Source organism: Ranitomeya imitator, chromosome 6 (assembly GCF_032444005.1).
Source record: "Ranitomeya imitator isolate aRanImi1 chromosome 6, aRanImi1.pri, whole genome shotgun sequence".
NCBI lineage: Eukaryota > Metazoa > Chordata > Amphibia > Anura > Dendrobatidae > Ranitomeya > Ranitomeya imitator.
In genome coordinates, this window is record NC_091287.1 from 289060038 (window position 1) to 289080234 (window position 20197).

A 20197-nucleotide genomic window follows, 5' to 3' on the forward strand; every position below is an offset into this window, starting at 1 on the left:
GGGGGGTCTAGTTTCCAAAATGGGGTCACTTGTGTGGGGTTTCTACTGTTTAGGCACACCAGGGGCTCTGCAAACGCAACGTGACGCCCGCAGACCATTCCATCAAAGTCTGCATTTCAAAAGTCACTACTTCCCTTCTGAGCCCCGACGTGTGCCCAAACAGTGGTTTACCCTCACACATGGGGTATCAGCTTACTCAGGAGAAACTGGACAACAACTTTTGGGGTCCAATTTCTCCTGTAACCCTTAGGAAAATAAAAAATTCTGGGCTAAAAAATTATTTTTGAGGAAAGAAAACGTATTTATTATTTTCACGGCTCTGTGTTATAAACTTCTGTAAAGCACTTGGGGGTTGAAAGTGCTCACCACATATCTAGATAAGTTCCTTTCGGGGTCTAGTTTCCAAAATGGGGTCACTTGTGGGGGGTTTCTACTGTTTAGCAACATCAGGGGCTCTGCAAACGCAACGTGACGCCCGAAGAGCATTCCATCAAAGTCTGCATTTCATAACGTCACTTCTTCACTTCCGAGCCCCAACATGTGCCTAAACAGTGGTTTACCCCCACATATTGGGTATCAGCGTACTCGGGAGAAACTGGACAACAACTTTTGGGGTCAAATTTCTCCTGTTACCCTTGGGAAAATAAAAAATTGCGGGCTAAAAAATCATTTTTGAGAAAAGATTTTTTTTTTTTTCATGGCTCTGCGTTATAAACTTCTGTGAAGCACTTGAGGGTTAAAAGTGCTCACCACACATCTAGATTAGTTCCTTTGGGGGTCTAGTTTCCAAAATGGGGTCATTTGTGGGGGATCTCTAATGTTTAGGCACACAGGGGCTCTCCAAACGCGACATGGTGTCCGCTAATGATTGGAGCTAATTTTCCATTTAAAAAGCCAAATGGCGTGCCTTCCCTTCTGAGCCCTCCCGTGCGCCCAAACAGTGGTTTACCCCCACATATGGGGTATCAGCATACTCAGGACAAACTGGACAACAACATTTGTGGTCCAATTTCTCCTATTACCATTGGCAAAATAGGAAATTCCAGGCTAAAAAATCATTTTTGAGAAAAGAAAAATTATTTTTTATTTTCATGGCCCTGCATTATAAACTTCTGTGAAGCACTTGGGGGTTTAAAGTGCTCAGTATGCATCTAGATAAGTTCCTTGGGGGGTCTAGTTTCCAAAATGGGGTCACTTGTGGGGGAGCTCCATTGCATAGGCACACAGGGGCTCTCCAAATGCGACATGGTGTCCGCTAACAAATGGAGCTAATTCTCCATTCAAAAAGTCAAAAGGCGCGCCTTCCCTTCCGAGCCCTGCCGTGTGCCCAAACAGTGGTTTACCCCCACATATGAGGTATCGGCGTACTCGGGAGAAATTGCTCAACAAATTTTAGGATCCATTTTATCCTATTGCCCATGTGAAAATGAAAAAATTGAGGCGAAAAGAAATTTTTTGTGAAAAAAAAAAGCACTTTTTCATTTTTACGGAACAATTTGTGAAGCACCTGAGGGTTTAAAGTGCTCACTAGGCATCTAGATAAGTTCCTTGGGGGGTCCAGTTTCCAAAATGGGGTCACTTGTGGGGGAGCTCCAATGTTTAAGCACACAGGGTCTCTCCAAACGCGACATGGTGTCCGCTAACGATGGAGATAATTTTTCATTCAAAAAGTCAAATGGCGCTCCTTCCCTTCCGAGCCTTACCATGTGCCCAAACAGTGGTTTACCCCCACATGTGAGGTATCGGTGTGCTCAGGAGAAATTGCCAAACAAATTTTAGGATCCATTTTATCCTGTTGTCCTTGTGAAAATGAAAAAATTGAGGCTAAAAGAATTTTTTTTGTGAAAAAATAGTACTTTTTCATTTTTACGGATCAATTTGTGAAGCAGCTGGGGGTTTAAAGCGCTCACTATGCATCTAGATAAGTTCCTTGGGGCGTCTAGTTTCCAAAATGGGGTCACTTGTGGGGGAGCTCCAATTTTTAGGCACACGGGGGCTCTCCAAACTTGACATGGTGTCCGCTAAAGAGTGCAGCCAATTTTTCATTCAAAAAGTCAAATGGCGCTCCTTCCCTTCCAAGCCCTGCCGTGTGCCCAAACAGTGGTTTACCCCCACATATGAGGTATCAGCGTACTCAGGACAAATTGGACAACAACTTTCGTGGTTCAGTTTCTCCTTTTACCATTGGGAAAATACAAAAATTGTTGCTGAAAAATCATTTTTGTGACTAAAAAGTTAAATGTTCATTTTTTCCTTCCATGTTGCTTCTGCTGCTGTGAAGCACCTGAAGGGTTAATAAACTTCTTGAATGTGGTTTTGAGCACCTTGAGGGGTGCAGTTTTTAGAATGGTGTCACTTTTGGGTATTTTCAGCCATATAGACCTCTCAAACTGACTTCAAATGTGAGGTGGTCCCTAAAAAAAATGGTTTTGTAAATTTCGTTGTAAAAATGAGAAATCGCTGGTCAAATTTTAACCCTTATAACTTCCTAGCAAAAAAAAATTTTGTTTCCAAAATTGTGCTGATGTAAAGTAAACATGTGGGAAATGTTATTTATTAACTATTTTGTGTCACATACCTCTCTGGTTTAACAGAATAAAAATTCAAAATGTGAAAATTGCGAAATTTTCAAAATTTTCGCCAAATTTCCGTTTTTATCACAAATAAACACAGAATTTATTGACCTAAATTTACCACTAACATGAAGCCCAATATGTCACGAAAAAACAATCTCAGAACCGCTAGGATCCATTGAAGCGTTCCTGAGTTATTGCCTCATAAAGGGACACTGGTCAGAATTGCAAAAAACGGCAAGGTCTTTAAGGTCAAAATAGGCTGGGTCATGAAGGGGTTAAGGTCAAAATAGGCTGGGTCATGAAGGGGTTAATGCACTAGTGTAGACTACAGAGGTAATGCATCTATTGTTATTGTTCATCTGTATTTACAACATGCACATTATCTACACTCAACAAGCAGGCTCTCCATGTATGTGTTGTGACTGTCACACAGCCGTGACACATGCAGCTGCGGGGCCGGACAGCTGATCAGCCGGCGCGCTCCATGGAGCTGGGTTCTCAATACAGCTTATTTTGTAAGCGCTATAGCTTGCCAAATAAGCCCTGCCCCTATTAAATTGCTCATCTCTATATACTAATACATTTCTATGTCCCTAACTGAATCATATGACTTTAAAAGTTCTTCAGATAATCAGGACCTGCCACATTTATGCAGCTTTAACGTTGGGCATTGTCTGGTGCTACCTATCCTGCACTGCATTGATCAGACTGATCAGCCTCATACCGGAGGAGAATAATCTCTGCCGCTGTCTCGTTGATTGGGAAAGATGCTGTGTAAACTTTCTCTTTGACCATGAGAAGCTCCCTCTGGACTCTAAAACGCAAACTTTTTTTTTTTTATCAAAATGTTTTTCATGCTAAAAATGCATCTTAAAGTCTTTAAAAAAAAGTGGTAATTTTAAATAACTATTATTATTATTACTGTACATTTTTATAGCGCCATTTATTCCATGCCGCTTTACATGTGATAAGGGGGCAAATATAGACAAATACAACTAAACATGAGCAAAAAACAAGGCACACAGGTACATAAGGAGGGAGGACACTGCCTGTGAGGGCTCACAGTCTGTAGGGGATGGGTGAGGATACACTAGGAGAGGGTAGAGCTGGTTGTGTGGGGGTTCTGTAGGTTGAGGATCACTGCAGGCTGTAGGCTTGTCGGAAGAGGTGAGTCTTCAGGCTCTTTTTGAAGGTTTCTATGGTAGGTGAGAGTCTGATGTGTTGTGGTAGAGATTTCCAGAGTATGGGGGAAGCATGGGAGAAGTCTTAAATGCGGTTGTGGGAAGAAGAGATAAGAGGGGAGTAGAGAAGGAGGTCTCGAGAGGATCGGAGATTGCATGTAGGTAAGTACCAGGAGACCATGTCACAGATGTATGGAGGAGACAGGTTGTGGATGGCTTTGTATGTCATTGTCAGGGTTTTGAACTGGAGTCTCTGGGCGATAGGAAGCCATTGAAGGGCTTGGCATAGGGGAGACAGGTAGATTAGTCGGGCAGCAGAGTGTAGGATGGATTGGAGTTGTGCTAGAGGGGAGGCCAGAGAGTAGGAGGTTGCAGTAGTCAAGGCAGGAGATAAGGGCATCATAACTTTTATGCAGTGACTTGAGCTCATTGGTCAAGTTCACGGCCAAGAAATGCCTGTCCTAATGACCGGTAGTGATAGTTCACTCTCACAAATATTCACTGCATCAAAATAGAAAGTGTGAACTTGGCAAAATGGTGCAGTGTAAGAACAACTAGTATACAATAAATCAATCTTTAGGAAAGATATGCAGGGGGAAATCTGAAATGGTTTCACATGTGGTTGGGGAGCAATAGTTGAGCAGTGATGTTTCACGGACAGGCTGTCAGGTGGGTCATGGTCAGGGCCAGTTTTTGCCAAATTGTGGTTCTTAGTATTTAGAGCCCCACTTTTAATTTTGCTAACATTGTACCATACCTGAAGATTTGTGGTGGATTCACACAAGCCGATTTTCAGACTATTTAACAAGCGACGATCAATTGTATTTTTCGTTTATTGGCCTTTTTTACACAGGCTAACGGGGACAGAACAATTGCCAATACATTGCTCTGTTCCCTTACAATATCATGTTATCAGCAGTACATGTCCTGCTTACATGTGCAATATGTTGCCAAGAACGATCATTTGGATCCGGAAAAATGATCCAATCACATGAGTAAGAATTTTCTTCATTCGTTGGGCTTGTCTGTGCTGCTGCTATTTTTATGTGTGGATGCTACGAACGTTATAATCAGAACATCCAAAAATCAAACATTGATCTATTGTGACTAAGCAAAAATGTGCAAAAAATGAACACGAAGTTCTTAAAATTTTATACTGACTGTATAAAGGCCACTACCACGTCACGGTGAAACTCCGTGAGTCACTGATCTAAAAGGTGCCACACCATGTGCCAACCACTGCTGAAGTGAAGGCTCACCAATAAGGGGAGCAACTTAGTGCCTCACTGCACCCATGCTGCAGCGCAATTCCCCCATGGCCCCAGATCACACCACCCCGATAGGCACAGCAGCAATGGCAACCTCACAGCACCAGTAGTGAGAGAAAGGAGTTAAAAGCTCACTTTCCAAGCATTTTCTGACTGTGAGCTATAAGCAAAAATAGCTGGAACCCCTCTTGCAGTCTCCTACACACACATACCAATAAGAAAAGGGATCACCGATAAATATCAAAATGCTATAGGTTGGTCCCGGAATATAGAGTGGTGCCTGCTCACCTCTTTCTGGATTTTGTCAGTTTATGGTTGTTCTACACATTGACCCATTGCATTATACACAAAAATAAAGACGCGGCGCGCTGCAGACGCAGACAAAATGCATTAATTGTGAAATGTACAGTTAGGGCCAGAAGTATTTGGACAGTGACACAATTTTCGCGAGTTGGGCTCTGCATGCCACCACATTGGATTTGAAATGAAACCTCTACAACAGAATTCAAGTGCAGATTGTAACGTTTAATTTGAAGGGTTGAACAAAAATATCTGATAGAAAATGTAGGAATTGTACACATTTCTTTACAAACACTCCACATTTTAGGAGGTCAAAAGTAATTGGACAAATAAACATAACCCAAACAAAATATTTTTATTTTCAATATTTTGTTGCAAATCCTTTGGAGGCAATCACTGCCTTAAGTCTGGAACCCATGGACATCACCAAACGCTGGGTTTCCTCCTTCTTAATGCTTTGCCAGGCCTTTACAGCCGCAGCCTTCAGGTCTTGCTTGTTTGTGGGTCTTTCCGTCTTAAGTCTGGATTTGAGCAAGTGAAATGCATGCTCAATTGGGTTTAGATCTGGAGATTGACTTGGCCATTGCAGAATGTTCCACTTTTTGGCACTCATGAACTCCTGGGTAGCTTTGGCTGTATGCTTGGGGTCATTGTCCATCTGTACTATGAAGCGCCGTCCAATCAACTTTGCAGCATTTGGCTGAATCTGGGCTGAAAGTATATCCCGGTACACTTCAGAATTCATCCGGCTACTCTTGTCTGCTCTTATGTCATCAATAAACACAAGTGACCCAGTGCCATTGAAAGCCATGCATGCCCATGCCATCACGTTGCCTCCACCATATTTTACAGAGGATGTGGTGTGCCTTGGATCATGTGCCGTTCCCTTTCTTCTCCAAACTTTTTTCTTCCCATCATTCTGGTACAGGTTGATCTTTGTCTCATCTGTCCATAGAATACTTTTACAGAACTGAGCTGGCTTCTTGAGGTGTTTTTCTGCAAATTTAACTCTGGCCTGTCTATTTTTGGTATTGATGAATGGTTTGCATCTAGATGTGAACCCTTTGTATTTACTGTCATGGAGTCTTCTCTTTACTGTTGACTTAGAGACAGATACACCTACTTCACTGAGAGTGTTCTGGACTTCAGTTGATGTTGTGAACGGGTTCTTCTTCACCAAATTAAGTATGCGGCGATCATCCACCACTGTTGTCATCCGTGGACGCCCAGGCCTTTTTGAGTTCCCAAGCTCACCAGTCAATTCCTTTTTTCTCAGAATGTACCCAACTGTTGATTTTGCTACTCCAAGCATGTCTGCTATCTCTCTGATGGATTTTTTCTTTTTTTTTCAGCCTCAGGATGTTCTGCTTCACCTCAATTGAGAGTTCCTTTGACCGCATGTTGTCTGCTCACAGCAACAGCTTCCAAATGCAAAACCACACACCTGGAATCCACCCCTGACCTTTTAACTACTTCATTGATTACAGGTTAACGAGGGAGACGCCTTCAGAGTTAATTGCAGCCCTTAGAGTCCATTGTCCAATTACTTTTGGTCCCTTGAAAAAGAGGACGCTATGCATTACAGAGCTATGATTCCTAAACCCTTTCTCCGACTTGGATGTGGAAACTATCATATTGCAGCTGGGAATGTGCACTTTCAGCCCATATTATATATATATAATTGTATTTCTGAACATGTTTTTGTAAACAGCTAAAATAACAAAACTTGTGTTACTGTCCAAATATTTCTGGCCCTAACTGTATATTAGGAACGCTAGAATAGAGGTAGAATGTCTGTGTGTGTGTCTGCAGCGCTGCAGTTCCTAATATACATTTCACAATTAATACATTTTGCAGCTAAGACGCCTCTGTCATCAGAAAGCATACATGTACAGATTATTTATTTTTTTGTTTGTAGCGATGTTCTAAACTCACAATAATACAAAACTTCACCTGCATAGGACAGGATTGGGTGATGACCGTATACTGTATATAACCCTGTGTACACAATTGTAAGCAAGACGTAGAAGCATACTTCTCATTGTTTGCCACTGCTATTCTTGATATTTGTTAGCCCTGGCACTCCTATGTACGTGAGAATATCTGAAAACTGTGTGTGGGGGAAAGCTGTAGGTACTTTCTGAATGCATACGCTCTGAAATGACAAGCACATTTCTCCACGTTTGACACTTAACCATAAAGAACAATTGTTTAACAAGTCTATAATAAATACTTATTTAAAAGCAATATAATTTTATTAAACATTAAAAAACATATATATAATATATGCACCCCCCCCCTTCCCAATATTATATTGTAGACTTGAATGTAACCTCTAGCCACATGATCAAGTGTAATGAAAAGTATCCTTAAAACACTGCAGCAAAAACCACAAATATATGGGGGGAGCGATGTGTGAATACGTAAATGACTACCCATCGCCAATCTGGTGACTACTGTTTGATGTTGGCTTAGAAGAGATTGCTCCTTCACTGCCAGAGGGGCCGCGGAGGGCTGTGGGATACAGCTCTGCATGCCAGTGTCCTACAACCCAGAAGGTCAAGTCCACCTTTTGCTAGAAGGTCAGGCCGTTTTGTGAAGTGGGGGGAAGGGGCATTAGGGTCACTTACGAACCCTTTTGACACTAACTTATATTTACTAAGATCCCCAGCCTGGGATTATCCTCTTTTATTGAAAAATAAAAGAAAAAATGGCAGCCCGAGACTTGTGAGATGTACTTTTTCAAAGCTAAATTATTTTAGGTTGTCTGCTTTCCCTACAAATATTTCCTCTTGCCACGTGGTATATTTCAGCATTTGGGATTTGCAGCATTTTTTTTTCTGCAGGCATGACCTACTCTGCGCAGTGAAGAAGCGCCATACGAAAAGCAGGTTTTGTTGCATTCTTGTTGCATTTTTGCGGCTTTTTTTGGAACGGATCATGTGTCACTTGTCTAGAGAACATGTTCAATAAAGTGCAGTATCTTTGCTTTCTCATTGCTTTCTATGGGTGCAAAAATACTGCAAAAATGGTTCAAGAATTGACATGCTGGAGATTTAAAAAAAAATGCCAGTTTTCCTATATAGGCATGAAAAAAAGCAAGCATACGCATGGGATTACTGAAATCTCACAGCTTTTGCTGGTACTGTAAAAAGCCGCTTTTAATTTGCATAAAAGAACTCTGCAAAAATGTACAACCTATCTTAACGGGTAGTTGATATTTAGCAGTGAAGACTTATCCACTTGGTGATAATTAACAAAAATGGAGATTCCCTTTCTGAAAATGTAGACACACTTGTAAGATCATAGCTTCATGTTGTTACCAAACATGAAGTCGTGGTCAGTGTTTAGCATTGGAAATTGCATGCTGTTAAAGGGAAGGTGTCACCAGGTTTCCCCATATACCGTATGGCAGGGTCTTCCAGCCCTCTGAGACCGCATTCTAGAATGCTGGATGTATGTCCCCAATCCTCTAAGCAAGGCACAAAAGAGCTTTTCTTATACTGACAGATGTGGCGGTCCGGTCCAGTGGGCATCTCTGCTCTTGATCCTCTCTTGTTGTTCCGCCGTGGATGACGCATCCTAAGCCATCCGCACCGTGTCCTCCATCGCTCTCCTGCGCAGGCGCGCTTCTCGCTGCCCTCTCCTCCACTCTGAAAATTTGTGAAAAATGGATGGTATAATCGTTATGACAGACAGAAATAGTGTTACTCGGTGTACACACAACCGCTTGTTCTGAATGCCCTGAAACCTCTGTCCACTTTCTTCAGTCTGCAGTGTGTTTTGCATCGCTTTGCCTAGCGATTTTTTTTTTTTTGTATTTTATTTTCTACATGTGTCATGTGCATTTTAGATTTGTTATATTTGATAATGTTGACTATAGTTTTTCAGACCTATGCCTGATCTTCCTACTTGGCATGTGAATAGTAGCTTCTAATGTTTGCATTTTGTGTTTCTCCCCTTTCTCTCGCTCCCTTGCCATTCTTCCTGCTCGCTCTCCTGTGCATCACACCATGGTTCCCCTCTCGCTCCGTCCAATCAGCTTTTGGTGAAGGGGGTGAATGAGACTTTGGTAGCTCAGAGAGTTGTCCCTGCTCTCATCACTCTGTCCAGCGATCCAGAAATGTAAGTTTCTTTGCTGATTTCTACCTTTAAGCATCCTGATTATAGGAAATGCCCCTCAGTTTCCATAATTCTCCAGAAACACTACTTCAGGCAAAGAGTTTTCAGTTATTCTGACAAAATTTCAATTGGATCTTTTAGAGTAAATCTGATGGCGCATGTCTTACCCGCAGGATGCTTAATATTCTGACTAACACCATTATTAAAATGATTCCACAATTCCAGTTGTGTACCTTCCCACTACCTCTAACTATTATGGAGGAGACCAAGTTTACAATCTGCCCATCCACAGTCACAGCTGCCAAGGTTTACTTTCTTTTTACCAAGCCATTTTTTATTGCATGTTGACTGGTTACAGCTCATTCTCCGAGGCATGCAAGAATCCCTAATTGACAAGCGAGTTGCTCCGGCCCTTGTAACCTTGTCCAGTGACCCAGAATTGTGAGTTCCAATACATGACTCTAATTCTCCTATTTTTACTCTCCCTTCAATAACTAGATTTAAAGTCCATTTTCTAGAAGGTTCTTTGTATTGATTTTAATATAAGTGTGTTGGATGCATTACAAATGGCACGTTACCTTTTAATCTATTACAGTTCTGTAAGAATTGCTACCATCCCAGCATTCGGCACCATCATGGAGACTGTTACTCAGAGAGAGGTGGGTGTGATTGGGAGCTCCAGCAAACCTGGCGTTCTTTATCTTACTACTAGGACATCATCTGTTTAGATTTTATGGACTGTCTCAAGGCTTATAAACTTTGTGCGTCTATGATTATCCTAATTGTAAAGATAACTATCATTCTGGTTGTACATTATTAGAAAGTCTGAAGAAGGGGGAAAGTCCAGTTTCACTACTTTCCCATAATTGTGATCTATTACTATAGAAATTTGTTATAGATTTTCTTGCATGTTTCTTTTATTTGTGAATGGCACATATTTTTAATGATTACACAATGTCTACAGCACTACACAATATAGGGTGAGGGGTGTACAAATAATGGGAATAATACATTAAATAAGGTTTCAGAATACTGGACATTGGTAAGTTTCCACATTTGGAATGGCAGCTCAGCTGCTGGTCTGTATGTGTGTGTATACGGTATGTACAATATGTATAATATGTATGTGTGTGTGTGTATATATGTGTATATACATATGTACCGGTATGTATGTATGTATGTATATCTACATACCTACCAACATCTCTCTCTCTCTCTCTCTCTCATATATTCATGGGTATGTGTGTGTATGTACAGTACAGACCAAAAGTTTGGACACACCTCATTTAAAGATTTTTCTGTATTTTCATGACTATGAAAATTGTACATTCACATTGAAGGCATCAAAACTATGAATTAACACATGTAGAATTATATACTTGACAAAAAAGTGTGAAACAACTGAAAATATGTCTTATATTCTAGGTTCTTCAAAGTAGCCTCCTTTTGCTTTGATGACTACTTTGTACACTCTTGGCATTCTCTTGATGAGCTTCAAGAGGTAGTCACCGGGAATGGTTTTCACTTCACAGGTGTGTCCTGTCAGGTTTAATAAGTGGGATTTCTTGCCTTATAAATGGTGTTGGGGCCATCAGTTGTGTTGTGCAGAAGTCTGGTGGATACACAGCTGATAGTTCTACTGAATAGACTGTTAGAATTTGTATTATGGCAAGAAAAAAGCAGCTAAGTAAAGAAAAACGAGTGGCCATCATTACTTTAACAAATGAAGGTCAGTCAGTCCAAAAAATTGGGAAAACTTTGAAAGTGTCCCCAAGTGCAGTGGCAAAAACCATCAAGTGCTATAAAGAAACTGTCTCACATGCGGACCACCCCAGGAAATGAAGACCAAGAGTCACCTCTGCTTCTGAGGATAAGTTTATCCGAGTCACCAGTACCAGAAATCGCAGGATAACAGCAGCTCTGATTAGAGACCAGGTCAATGCCACACAGAGTTCTAGCCGCAGACACATCTTTACAACAACTGTTAAGAGGAGACTTTGTGCAGCAGGCCTTCATGGTAAAATAGCTGCTAGGAAACCACTGCTAAGGACAGGCAACAAGCAGAAGAGACTTGTTTGGGCTAAAGAACACAAGGACATTAGACCAGTGGAAATCTGTGCTTTGGTCTGATGAGTCCAAATTTGAGATCTTTGGATCCAACCACTGTGTCTTTGTGCGATGCGGAAAAGGTGAACGGATGGACTCTACATGCCTGGTTCCCACCGTGAAGCATGGAGGAGGAGGTGTGATGGTGTGGGGGTGCTTTGCTGGTGACACTGTTGGGGATTTATTCAAAATTGAAGGCATACTGAACCAGCATGGCTACCACAGCATCTTGCAGCGGCATGCTATTCCATCCGGTTTGCGTTTAGTTGGACCATCATTTATTTTTCAACAGGACAATGACCCCAAACACACCTCCAGGCTGTGTAAGGGCTATTTGACCAAGAAGGAGAGTGATGGGGTGCTACGCCAGATGACCTGGCCTCCACAGTCACCAGACCTGAACCCAGTCGAGATGGTTTGGGGTGAGCTGGACCGCAGAGTGAAGGCAAAAGGGCCAACAAGTGCTAAGCATCTCAGGGAACTCCTCCAAGATTGTTGGAAGACCATTCCCAGTGACTACCTCTTGAAGCTCATCAAGAGAATGCCAAGATTGTGCAAAGCAGTCATCAAAGCAAAAGGTGGCTACTTTGAAGAACCTAGAATATAAGACCTAATTTCAGTTGTTTCACACTTTTTTGTTAAGTATATAATTCCACATGTGTTAATTCATAGTTTTGATGCCTTCAGTGTGAATGTACAATTTTCATAGTCATGAAAATAAGGAAAAATCTTTAAATGAGAAGGTGTCCAAGCTTTTGGTCTGCTGGTCTGCACTGTGTATGTATGTATGTATGTATGTATGTATGTATGTATGTATGTATGTGTGTGTGTGTGTGTGTGTGTGTATGTATATATATATGTGTATATATATATATATATCTATATAGATATATATATATAGATATATATATATATATCTATATAGATATATATATATATATATATATCTATATAGATATATATATATATATATATATATATATCTATATAGATATATATATATATAGATATATATATATATATATATATATCTATATATATATCTATATAGATATATATATATATCTATATAGATATGTATATATATATATATACATATACATACATATACATACATACATACATACATACATACATACATACATACATACATACATACATACATACAATTTTCATTAGCCAGTTGGCTTTTCATAGTATGAAATGCACATGTCTTGCTTCTTGGATGTAGTTGTTTAATGATTCTTATATTGCAGTTATTAGAAAGAGTTAAAATGCAGCTGGCATCATTCCTTGAAGATCTTCAGTATCAAGATCAGCACTCGTTGCAGATAGAAATAATCAGGACATTTGGAAGAGTTGGACCCAATGCAGAGCCTAGATTCAGAGATGAATGTGAGTGACCTTGATGATCAGTCATACTTGGCACAATCGCAGATGGGCAATTATCTTGAGTACACAGGCCGTGCGCCAGCATCTAACTGGGAATTTCTGTGCTTGTGGTTTACTTGTGGAGAAGAGCTAGCAGTAACCATACGTTTACATGACTACCACACATGGGGACATTCAGTACAAGGAAGCAATGTCAAATACAAAACTGGGAACTACTCCTGGTTAAAGCCCTCTGTTTGCACACTCCGTAATACAGGCGCTGCATTAACTCGTGGTTAGGCATTCCACATTCCCACTGCTCTAACTGTAAAGAACCCTTTCCTGTTTAGCTGCCGGAATCCCCTTTCTTCACATAAAATCAATGTCCCCTGATCCTTTGTAAGGTACTTAAAAGGAATACGTCGTGTGCCAGAGCTTTGCATGTGTTTATGCATGTAAATGATATCACCTTTGAGTTATCTTTTTTCAAATGTAAACAAACATTAGTTTTCTATCTCCTCATTATTAGAGAGACCTTCCATCCCATGTAATAATCTAGTTACCGTGAACCGACTGTAGCTTTCCAATATCCTCTATCCCCAAAACTGGATCCTATATTCAAAGTCTATTGCTGCTGATGTCCATCTGGCTATAAACAGGAGGTATAAGTCTAACATTCGGCCTAGTGGCAAGTGTGAAAATTGCAAGTTTTTTTTTTTTTTTAAATTTCAGTTAATATGGATTGTGATATGAAAACTTGGGGCTTCTCGTCCGTTTCGTGACTGCTGTCGTCATGCTGACTGATGGCTCCCTGCTACCTAACTATATTATGCCGGCTGTTGGTCAGCATGATGTCGGCTGTCATGCTGTCTGTCAACAGAGTGGAAAAGGAAGAGCTGTTCTGCTGACATGAAGCAGCTGGATCGCTGACAGGAGAGTGGTTGGAGACTGCTCAGAGCCGCATCAAGTAGAACAGGCAGGTAGTTAGTAACTACCTGCCTGTTAGTTTTTAGGCCCATAGTTAAATAAAAAATCGTTCTGGATTTAAAATAATAAACCTTGTTTAACCATCAGGTGGTTTTCTGATCATGCGCTGGTCTCTGGATGGTTTTCTTGTTTCTGCAGATTTCACTAATGCAATTTCCTATTTAAAGATACTTTACAACTTAAGGCAACATGACATCCTTCACTTTTTGGCATATATGTTGTTTTTGTTTTTATCAGTTTAAAATTGTTTTTAAAATATGTTTAATTTTAACCCATTTTTCCTCAGCTTGTTTTGTCCCAATTCCTCAAATATGAACAAAAAAAATTTATATTCTTTATATACAGTCATGGCCGAAAGTGTTGGCACTCATTAAAGGGAACCTGTCACCCCCAAAATCGAGGGTGAGCTAAGCCTTCCAGCATCAGGGGCTTATCTACAACATTCTGTAATGCTGTAGATAAGCCCCCGATGTATCCTAAAAGATAAGAAAAAGAGGTTAGATTATACTCACCCAGGGGCGGTCCCGGACCGATGGGTGTCGCGGTCCGGTCCGGCGCCTCCCATCTTCAGCAGATGACGTCCTCTTCTGGTCTTCATGATGCGGCTCCGGCACAGGCGTACTTTGTCTGCCCTGTTGAGGGCAGAGCAAAGTACTGCAGTGCGCAGTGCAGTACTTTGTTCTGCCCTCAACAGGGCAGACAAAGTATGCCTGCGCCGGAGCCGCAGCATGAAGACCAGAAGAGGACGTCATCCCATGAAGATGGGAGCCCCGGTCCACGACGCCCACCGGATCGGACCGCCCGCCCAGGTGAGTATAATCTTACCTCTTTTTCTCATCTTTTAGGATACATCGGGGGTTTATCTGCAGCATTACAGAATGCTGTAGATAAGCTCCTGATGTTGGTGGGCTTAGCTCACCCTCAATTTTGGGGGTGACAGGTTCCCTTTAAATTGATCCAGAAAAGGAAGTGTGTCTCCTTTAAAATTATTGCAATTACACTTGTTTTGTTATATATATGTTTATTTTGTGTATTGAACAACACAAAAAAGGACTAAAAGGCAAATTGGGCATAATTTCATGCTGAACCCTAAAAATGGGCCTTACGTTGAAACGTAATATTTGGTTGCACACCCTTTGGAATAAACAACTGCCAATTGCTTCCTATAATCATCAACAAGCTTCTTACTTGTCTCAACTGGAATTTTGGACCACTCTACTTTGCAAACTTCTCCAGATTTCTCATATTTGAAGGGTGCCTTCTCCCAACAGCAATTTTGGGATCTCTCCACAGGGGTTTAATGGGCTTTATATCCAGACTCATTGCTGGTCACTTTAAAACTCTCCAGGGCTTTGTTTCCATCCATTTCTGGGTGTTTCTTGAAGTATGTTTGAGGTCATTGTCCTGCTGGAAGACCTATTACCTAGGACGCAAACCCAGCTTTCTGACACTGGGCACTATATTGCAGCCTAAAATCCTTTGGTAATCTTCAGATCTTATGATGCCTTGCACACAGTAAATTCACCCAGTGCCAACGGCAGAAAAACAACCCTAAAACATCTCTGAACCTCCACCATATTTGACTGTAGGTACGGTGTTCTTTTCTTTGTAGACCTCATTCCATTTTTAGTAAACAGTAGAATGTTGTGCTTTATGAAAAAGCTCTATATAGGTCTCGTGTCCACAAGACGCTTTCCCAAAAGCATTTTGGCTTACATACTTGCGTTTCGGCATGCTGTAATCTAGTTTTTTTGTCTGTGTAAGCAGTGGGATTCTCTTGGGTCTCCTGCGATAGCTTTTCATTTCACTCAGATGTTGACAGATAGTTCTTGCTGACACTGATGCACCCGGAGCCTGTAGACAGCTTGAACTTCTTTGGAAATTGATTGGGGCTGCTTATCCACCATCTAGACTATCCGGAGTTGCAACCTTTCATCAATTTTACTCTGCTGTTTATGCCCAGGGAGATTAGCTATAGTGCCATGGGTTATAAACGTCTTGATTATGTTGTGCACCGTGGACAAAGGAACATCAAAATCTCTGGAGATTTGTTGATAGTTTTTAACAATTTTTGTTCTCCGGTCCTCAGACAGTTCTCTTCTCCTCTTTCTATTCTCCATGTTTATTGTGTCTCACAGAGACACACAATGCAAGATTGAGTCAACGTCTCCCCTTTTTATCTGGTTTCAGGTGTGATTTTCATATTGCCCACACCTGTTACTTGCCGCAGATGAGTTTGAACGAGCATTCACATGCTTGCAGCAAAGTTGTTTACCCACAATTTTGGAAAGGTGCCAACAATTTTGTCCTGCCCATTTTTGTTGTTTTGGTGGAATTGGGTCCAACTTGCCTTTTTTTCTCAGTATTTTTTTTAGTGTTCCTCCAATACACACAAAGGTCATAAACATGGGTATAACAAAACGTTTAAGTGGAATAATTTTCTGGGAGAAATACTTAATTTTCTGTAACAATTTCAAGGGTGTCAACACTTTTGACTATGACTGTGTATATATAGCCCTATCTCACTGAGCCTTCACGCATTTAGGTGCCTTAGCAAGGGTTAAATCCTTGACTTGAAACAGAAAATATCTTCAACTTCAACTCCCGTGGCTCTAAAATCTGATAAACATATCTAATCCCTTTAGCCTGCCATCCTGATATACATCCCATTGCCAAAAATTCTGGTAAATTATTATTAAACCATAGTGGAGAAAACCTGGTAAGACAAGTGACCCCAAGCATCCCAAGGGAGCCATCCTCTAAACACTGTACCGCCGGACTGATGTGATTTATTTTTTTGAAGCAAAAATTCATAAATATACAAAAAAAAATTTGGAAGTAATGTTCAGTGTTTTATTTCATGATGGTTGTACTAAACCCACACAAACTGTTAAATCATAATGAGATGTGTGTTCACTATGTAGCAATAAATCTACACAAACCGAAGTGTGTATATACACATAGACCATTGATGGTCCAGATTTGAGAGATATGGCGTGTTTTAATGTCATAAATACATTGATCCGTACCCCAATATCACTGAGGATGCTGCCGTGAGACATGTTGGGGGCTGTTATTTCATTTTGAAGCAGTCAGTATTATGATCCTCAATATAAACAGAGTTGTACTGCAGAAATCTCTGCCATACGACTGCAATATTGGCATCACTTTCATCTGGAGTTAAAGGGGTTGTCTGGGAATTCTACATTGATTGATTGATTCTACATACTCTTAGGATAGGCCATCAATATCTGTTCGGTACCTCCACCTACCAGCTCTGCCTGGTGCCAGTGACGGACAGATGTCCTCAGCTCTGACAACCACATAGTGGCAGCGGGTGGGTACTGCACATCAGTCCTGCATTGATTCGACTAGGGGTAGATGTGCAGTACCAAGCCACACACCCCCACCGATCAGATATTGATGGCCTATCCTAAGTATAAATCTTATAGAAAGCCTTCCCATAAAAGTGAAAGCTGTTAGAGCTGCAGAGGGAGGACCAAGTCCATATCGTAGCTTATGGGTTTAGAATAGTGTCATTAAAAGGTCATGAAGGTGTCCATATAGCGTACAGCACGAACGGCCTACATGGGTCGCCATGTAAGTAATTGTCCAGTAAATTAACAGAATTGTCTGAACTCGCCCTAACTGTTTTGTTTGTAAGGAGTTACAGGGTTGGGGCTCATTTTATCGTGATCCTTGCGCGACCAGCATTTTTGCGAATGTAAGTGGGACCGATGCTCCAACTTTCATAGAATATCATACAATTGGCTTATTCTTGGTGACATGCTCCCTCTAAATGTTACTGTCCATGCATACCGTATGGTTAAGTAACCATTTATAACACTGCCTTTTGTCTTCTAGTTGTTCTTCCGCACCTGCACAGACTAGCATTGGTCAATAACCAGCAGTCTGTGGATTCTAAAAGACTGGACATCGCCACGTATCTGTTTGAAGCTTACAGTGCTCTTTCCTGCTGCTGTATCCTTTATGTAGCCTCCTAACTTAGGCTTTGAATGAGAGGGAAATAGTTTAGTTGTGAAAATTCTAGTCTGAACCATAATACTTTTCTGCTGCACAAAGGGGTATTTTTTGCGTTGTTTTTAAAGGGGGTGTCCACTACTCCGACATCCCTTTCTCGATCATCCCGTTTGCTTCTTATAAAATAAAAACCCTTCTACTCACTTCCAGTGCCGTTCCAGCGGTGTCAGCATTGACTCCCTCGTGGGTCATGTAACTTTGTCATGTATCCCCTGCAGATGATCAGCGGCCACTTCACTCTTCCCACCTTAGGACATATCTCTTATAACCTGAGGAAGTGAGAAAGCCGCAGCTCTCGCTTCCTCTGGATCTATGTGATTTGTCCAAAGGAGGGGGAAGTGTGAAGCCAGCACTGAGTGGCTGCTGGGATTGCATGACATAACTACGGTGCTGGCACCGGAGGGGAGTATGGGTGTCTTTGTTTTTCAAGGGGGAAATATGAGAATTTAAAAGGGATTGTCTGAGTAATGTACAACGCTTTTAATGTGAAACTAGCATTATCTTCAGATTGTAGCTGATGTGCATAGTAGAAAATATGGTGGTTATGATATGTTGACTTCTAGGTCCCCTTTGCCTGCTAAAATATGTAGTTGATGTCTAAAGTGCATACGGAACATGTTTTGGAGTATATAGTTTAGGATGGCACTCTTTCTCCTTGTGAGACCGCCAGGAGAAATTGGAAGACTTATAGACCAGGGAAAAAGAGTATGCAATTTGGTTCTCCAAGAGGAAGAAAGCTGGCTATTGAGTGCCATTTTTAGGTAACTACCCCATAAGTTCTGCCATTTGATTTGGGATATTTAGTCAAACCAAACTGTTTTCCAAAAGGATTCTTGTGACTTATCAGTGTTGGGACAGTGCAGGGTGAGATGAGAGGAAAAGACTTAATAGAAAAGTTTGAAATGTGACACAGCTAAACTCAGCTCCACTGCCCATCCCGCCACACTGACTCATGCTACACCAGGACATCAGAGCTGTATCATTACATCCCACACAGTGACAAGCCTATGCTAACTTATAGTGTGTGTACACGGTTGAAGCCAGAAGTTTAAATACACTATATAAGATGACACAAATGCATGTTTTTCTCAATATCTGACATGAAATCAGGATAAACCTTTCCTTCTTTACATCAATTAGGATTGCCATAATTATTATGGTAAGAAATGGATCTTAGAACCAGTTACCTGTGTTATAAAAAGTTTGGGCCATCAGAGACGGAAATTGACTTAAAGACGTAATGTGACCTATACAGAAGTCTTCCAAACATCAGCGATGGTTAAATTCTATGAAATTAATGCATACTCCTCGGCTCTTACCCAATGAATACAGTACTGTCCGCTCTGGCTATCGGTGCTGGGACAGGAAGCCGTGGTGTTAGGTTCTGCGGTGACCTGACTGCACAGACCGGAGGCTGAATGACTGAAGTGACATGATATCCAAGGGACAAAGCTCGTGAAACATTTGTGTTGCTACATGTGATTTTAAGAGTTGCTAATAATTTAGAAGTGATTTAATTTCGTCTTCATGTTTCCATTAGTTTACATGCTTTTCTTATGTGATGCCTTAATTTCTAATCACCACGAGGAGACCCCTCTAGACAACACGACTCTTTTGTGCCAGCTAGGACTTGGCTAATGCTTCAAACTGAGTTAGTGTTAACATTCTGTCTCGTGCTACAGGAAACTAATGTTCTGTATTTGAGAAGTGTTGCCGCCACTAAACTTCCTGGACACTTCATTTATATTTAGTCCGGTGAGTTGTGCAAGGCGTTTGATGATATCTGTATTATAAATGGCAGACTTGTGTCCATAAAAGAGAAGTTCCACTGATGCGTCAGTCAATTACTGCTTCCTTCCCATCGCCTTCCTCTTTTCTGATCCTGCATTAACAGAGTATTTTATTCCTGTGAGTGGTTGGTTGGTAGATCTTTTAGGCTGTGTGCACACGTTCAGGATTTTTCGTGTTACATTAAGCATCCTATTTATTAGAATGCATTCCGCACTTTTTGTGCACATGCTGCGTTTTTTTCCGCGGCAGAATCGCATTCCGGAAACAAAACGCAGCATGTTCATTCTTTGTGTGGAATCGCGGGGATTCCACACACATAGGAATGCATTGATCTGCTTACTTTCCGCATGGGGCTATGCCCACCATGCGGGAAGTAAGCGGATCATGTGCAGTTGGTACCCAGGGTGGAGGAAAGGACTCTCCTCCAGGCCCTGGGAACCATATTATTGTAAAA

The 20197-nt window shown here is 41.2% G+C and overlaps 1 protein-coding gene across 6 annotated transcripts in view; it reads left to right on the forward strand.

Annotated features, from left to right (window-relative positions):
- The window catches only part of RELCH (RAB11 binding and LisH domain, coiled-coil and HEAT repeat containing), a 190901-nt gene that overhangs the window by 154747 nt on the left and 15957 nt on the right, over positions 1 to 20197 (forward strand). For 4 of the 6 annotated variants that reach the window (XM_069730630.1, XM_069730633.1, XM_069730628.1 and 1 more), the window contains 4 exons: positions 9368 to 9450; positions 10043 to 10106; positions 12810 to 12948; positions 17776 to 17892. In XM_069730630.1, coding sequence (XP_069586731.1) covers positions 9368 to 9450; positions 10043 to 10106; positions 12810 to 12948; positions 17776 to 17892 — 403 coding nt within the window. Of the gene's footprint in view, positions 1 to 9367; positions 9451 to 9805; positions 9889 to 10042; positions 10107 to 12809; positions 12949 to 17775; positions 17893 to 20197 lie in introns of those variants that run through there. The other 2 variants (XM_069730629.1, XR_011314046.1) reach the window with 2 other exon arrangements.